This window comes from Antrostomus carolinensis, unplaced genomic scaffold (genome assembly GCF_000700745.2).
Source record: "Antrostomus carolinensis isolate BGI_N321 unplaced genomic scaffold, ASM70074v2 scaffold30653, whole genome shotgun sequence".
In the NCBI taxonomy this organism is placed as follows: Eukaryota; Metazoa; Chordata; class Aves; order Caprimulgiformes; family Caprimulgidae; genus Antrostomus; species Antrostomus carolinensis.
Window position 1 is genome coordinate 1 of NW_010306335.1, and position 5,434 is coordinate 5,434.

General features: G+C 48.0%; 1 protein-coding gene across 1 annotated transcript; it reads left to right on the forward strand.

The window, feature by feature from the left end:
* Positions 1-1,011: 1,011 nt before the first annotated feature.
* Positions 1,012-3,778, forward strand: LOC104522734 (dynactin subunit 4; the record flags this gene model as incomplete). The annotated part of the gene is made up of 5 exons (XM_010165103.1): positions 1,012-1,085; positions 1,508-1,562; positions 2,048-2,155; positions 2,550-2,647; positions 3,358-3,778. Coding segments are annotated over 5 exons (549 nt in total), but the record flags the coding sequence as incomplete, so codon positions are not given.
* Between the last annotated feature and the right edge of the window lie 1,656 nt (positions 3,779-5,434).

Genomic DNA, 5,434 nt, shown 5'->3' on the forward strand with positions numbered 1-5,434 from the left:
AATCCCCGACATTCTGTGATTCTGTGAAATGGGCTGTGTATTTCTTTCTAAAAGAAACTGCTCAAATGCTTCTGGTTGTTGAAAGTTCTTGACCAAATTACTGGTAGCAGGACTAGGAGATGAGGGAGGCTGTCGCATCTCTGACGCCATAAAGATTGTGAAAGAGGGAGAATGTTGTCCAAGATGCATAAAGATTCAAAAGGGGGTTTGTGTAAGGGTCTGTGTGCTCTGCCTGGCCAGGGAATCGTAGAAGGCTGCCAGTAGTCAGAACAATCAGAATTAACAACATTTCTGCTGTTATTACAGACAAAAATCGAGTCAGCAAACAAAATATTCATGAGAGGCAGCACAGAATACTGAAGGTGCCCTTAGAGTGCAGGCAAAAAGAGGGTATTTCAGAGAAGAAAAGCAGAGAGCTGGGAAGTAAAGATAGACAACAATTAAATCCAGGTTCTGCTGTTGGCTTACTACATGGTCTTCAAAAAGCTGCTTGCTTTCTCAGTGAAGCAGGGATATTTATCTAGTTCCCAGAGTAATAGAGCAATATTCTTGTAAGATGCAGAACGCTTTGCAAATGCAGAATATTTTCTCAGAAATAAGTAATGTCAGGCTGAGCCTATGTTTGAAGAGTAGCATATGAGGATATCAGTCTTGAGTTCCAGCTGTTTGGGGTTTTTTATGGGTTCTGGAGCATAAATCAAAGGGCTTACAGGTATTTGTGCCTTCTTCCTGCTGCAATCAGTGAGTGTCCAAAGCATTTTTAAGCTGGGTTCCAAATCTCATGGTTCTGAGATTGCACTGATAATGCTGGCTGTGACATTTTCAGAGTATCAGTAACTTGACAGAGCAATGGCTACATACACCCCAAGGTGATTTGGGGTTGTTTTTTTGTCTGCACTGTGCTAGAGGCTGGTAGTGCTGTGGCTACTGTCACGGTGCTTACAGCTGTGATTCTTTGGTTTGTGACTGCACGCTGTCTTTGTGTGCTGACTAAAATATCTTTGTCTCTAGAACTGTGAACATAACTTGAGCAAACCAGAATTCAATCCAACATCTATCAAGTTCAAGATCCAGCTGGTTGCCGTGTAAGTAAGATACAGGGACTGGGGAGAACAACCACCTATCCGTGTTTAGTTAGTACCGTCTATTTTCATTTATTGTATACTCTTGATTTGACCTGTTGTATGATTATGTCATCTCTTAGGATGGCATCATCACCTTTTTAATATGTTCAGCTTATCTGGAGTCAGTTTGCTTTGTGAGCTGAAAAGTTTGCTGAAGATTTCAGCAGTTTGCATGCTGTGCCAACCCCACACAGTAGCAGGAGGTTTTAGGATTAGGCTTATATAGCAAAAAAGCACTTCATTTTTTCTGTGTAATGTAAGCTAAGCTCTAATAGCATTGAACAAGTTAGCTGGATGTCTGTGAAGACATCCCTCTACCTCAGGAGGTAGGTTTTGGACAGCAACAGAGTCCATCATGGTCATTTGCTTTGTTCTTCTTGTAGTAACTATATCCCTGAAGTGAGAATCATGTCTATCCCCAACCTGCGCTACATGAAGGTCAGTACTTTATTTCCAGAAATGTCCTAGGGTGTGACACAGCCGGGAGGTGTGGATGTGGGATCTTCTGGAAGATGACATGGTGTGATGATTGTTCCCTGAGGGCTTTGCTTATTCCCTTTAGAGAGGGTGTAGGGTTTAAGGGAGTGGTTGGAATAAGACTCCCTGTACTTGTCATTCTGCATGAGTAGATTACCATGCAGTGTGATGTCTGGCATCACAAGCACACTCCAGTATCTGAAGAATAAAAGGTGTGGAGTTGAGATCTTGGCTAGATTCCAAAGATGTGTATTTCTTATATGAAGAAAGAGTGCTGCACGGCATTGACATCTTTCTTATGGGCTAGGGGTGTTCACTATCCATCCCTTGAGTGTATGGGATACAGCTTTTGAAGGTGTTAATCAGTCATAGAAGGTGGAGGTGCTAACAGTAATGAAGAATTTTAGAGTAATTGCTTCTTGAAACTGATTCCTGAATCTCCCCAGGAGAGTCAAGTGCTTCTGACTCTGACCAATCCTGTGGAGAACATCACACATGTCACGCTGCTGGAGTGTGAGGAGGGAGACCCTGACAACATCAACAGCACTGCTAAGGTATTGAACCCTCCTGCTGTGCGAGCCCAAGCCTCTTCCAAGGCTTTCTACTCCCGTTTATCCTTGTGCAGGTCACACTTTTTGTAGGTCCTTCGCTCCCTGTTGATGGTGTCACATTTTCCTCCTTGGAGCTTAAATGACTCTCACCAGTGGAAACATCAGATCATAAAATGTTTTGAAATTGTGTTTCTTCACTGAGATCCAGAACCCAAAGGAGAAATACATGATTTCACTGGTAGGGTGGTAACCCGGTGGTACCAGAGTGGAGGAAAACCCAGGATGAATCACTTTTCTGTTAAACTGTAGTAAAGCAGCAAGGGGAGGGCTCTCTCCTGCTCGCAGTGTAGGTGGTGATCGATGCTAAAGGGATTCTCCTCTTTGTGTTCTGTTTCAGGTGGCAGTTCCTCCCAAGGAGCTTATTCTGGCTGGCAAAGATGCTGCGGCTGAATATGATGAGCTGGCAGAGCCTCAGGACTTCCAGGATGACCCTGAGTGAGTGTTGTCTGTTCTGTGGGGTTCCTGTCCTTTAAATACTTGGCACTTCAACCAAGTAACTCACTCTGCACTCTGTCTTCAGTGTGTTTTGGGGATTTTGAGTGGGAGGGTGTAGTCATGTGGTCAAAGATGAGCAACGCAAATCTTTCTTGTCTGCTCATGGTTCGGACTGTTCAGGAGATGTTTGTTCCCTTTGAGGCAAGGTTTGCTTTCTAGCAGTTGAGTTATCAGTGGTGGTACTAATTCTCCTCAGGAATACTCTGTGTAATCCTTTCCTTTGCAAGCAGAGGGTTCATGGTAGTGGTGACAACTACACAGTAGGGTCTGTGACAAAGTTCCCTCCAGCCTTCAAAATGGAGTATGTTCTGCAGCCTCTCACAGAGCAAATGGAGCAGTGTACGGTGGCCCTTCCCTGTTGCACAGCGGGGTGCATAACCCCCATGGCCACAGCTGGCATGTTCTCTTTGAGAGAAGAGCCAGCAGCTGTCAGCATAAAGGGGGGTACCCACATTCTTATTGTGAGGCAGGAGGGGCTGTGGGTCCCCTGCAAAAAGGGCAACAAGGAGTAAGTTACAAACCAGGGCAGCTGTTCTAGCAGGGCGTGTTCATGGTCTGTAAACTGAGCATCCTTCTTGCATTATAAATCTCTCAGAACAATTGTTTGAGAACGTGGCTGACCCAGCACTCTTTTGTTTACTGCCTTGCAGCGTCATTGCCTTCAGAAAAGCCAATAAGGTAGGAGTTTTCATCAAGGTCACCCCACAGAAAGAAGAGGGTGAAGTGACCGTAAGTTTCAAGATGAAACATGAGTTTAAAAACCTGGCTGCTCCCATCCGGCCCAGTGAGGACAGCGATCTTACCTCTGAGGTCATCTGGCTCACCCACCACGTGGAGCTCAGCCTGGGGCCAGTGCTCCCATAAAGGCTCCCAACGCTTGCACCCCGACAGCCGGCCACGGGATGGACTGTCACAGTGAAGAAAGCACCTGGTGACACGTTCTGCGAGAGCTCCTTTGTGATGTGTTGGGTGTGTGCCACGGGCCCCGGCCGAGCTGCGCCCAGGTGGCCGAGGGTGCCGTGGTTTGGGATGGTTTGTTCTCTCTCCTGTTGTTGTAGTGCCCACTAACTACCCCTCTGCTTCCCTGCACCACCACTGCTTAGTTTAACTTGCAGCATGTGTTTGAGCACAGAGAAGGGGTCTCGCTTTCTCCACGTTGGCACTACACCTGGCTGAATTTGATTTTTATCAACAGAAAAGAACCCATTTTGGGTTTTTTTTTCCTTCATGTCAGCCCACAAGCCTGATGTTACATACTCAATAGTGAACAACTTGTTTTTCACACAGAACTGTGTCCTTCCCAAACAAACATTTGAAGAGGTGGCCGTGTCTGCTGCGTTGTTGGCGAGTTGTTAGCAGCAGCATGATGCTTTCTCTTGGTATCCTCACAGGATAGATCAGCTGTGGGGGATTGGGACATAAAACCCTGCCACTCCGGCATGTGTAGCTTGCTTAGCTGAGGTGATGGATCTGTTTTCACAAAGGGAAGGGTCAGTTTGCCTTTAAACTCAAACACTAGTGTTTGTGGGTTTGACTGGCAGCCCAGCCCGCTGGCAGCCCACCGTCATGTGGTGGTATGATGTGCTGCAAGCTGGGAATTCAGGTTCTGCTGCAGCTCTTGACCGAGGTAGGGGTGCTCTGGAGAGGCTGCCTGGCAGCCTTCAGCTTAATTAACATGTGTTAATAGGGGTAGCAATCAGAGTATGAAAGTGGGAGGGCTAAGATTAGGTCTGGTATATATAAAACTACAGGGGTTGTTTGAGTTTGTACTCGTGTCTTTTTTCCAGTGAGGGTGGGAGGGAGGGAGGGAGGGAGGGATAAAGGTGGAAAGACAGTTACACGTTAACTAGCGTACACTGTACCATCAGGTAATTTATCTGGGGTGTAATTTGGCTGTGGTCCAAGCTCAAACCAGTAATTAAGAGCAGCGTATCCAGGATACTGAATTACCAGTAACTGCAGTAGCTTAGTGCACGCGGGTGAGATCCCTGCAGAGCATTCCCCGTTCAGACACTGACTGACCTTTGTTAAACGGTTCTCATGGGCTTTGATGTGGCAGCTCTGGTGCTCGGGACACTTGTGCCACGGCTCTGCCAGCCTGGAGCTGCACATCCTCCAGGTGGAGGGTGGGATGAGGCTGCCTGCTCTCTGGGGAAAGGGGGTGGGAGTGCAGCACCCAAAAACATCTCCTGTAGTGTAAGAAACCTGCCTTGGTGTGCCCAGGGCTGTGTGCCTTGTACAGCCTGGGTCCTACAGCGGGTCTGGAAGTGGCCAGGAGGCATCACGTTGACAACTTGGTGTAGGTTACACGCAGGTGTTGAGCATGAGCTGAGACTTGTTGTTCGTAGTTTATGTCCAGTGCTAACGCCTGCTGCGCTTTACCTGTCCAGGTAGCAAAGCCCTTAACTTTTGGCTGTGAGTTCTCCTCTGCAGTAGCTGAAATAGCTGCCACGCTCGGGATGCTGATGTGGAGAAGAGCCTTCTAGGGGCGAGCTGGTGGCTCAGCCACTGGCCCAGGGTCCCCGCTGGGACGGTGGCCACCGCGGGCGAGCGGGACCTGCGCCTTCCTCACACAAAAACCCCCCAAAGGTGCGTTGATGTCTGATATTGCAGCGGTGTCGTGGGCTCGGTGAGTTGTTCCCCTCCCCGAAGGTGCTCGCAGGCGATAGGGAAGGTGTCAGCACCCTCTGTGTCCCCATGTCCTTGTCCCCGCTCCCCCGGGGCCAC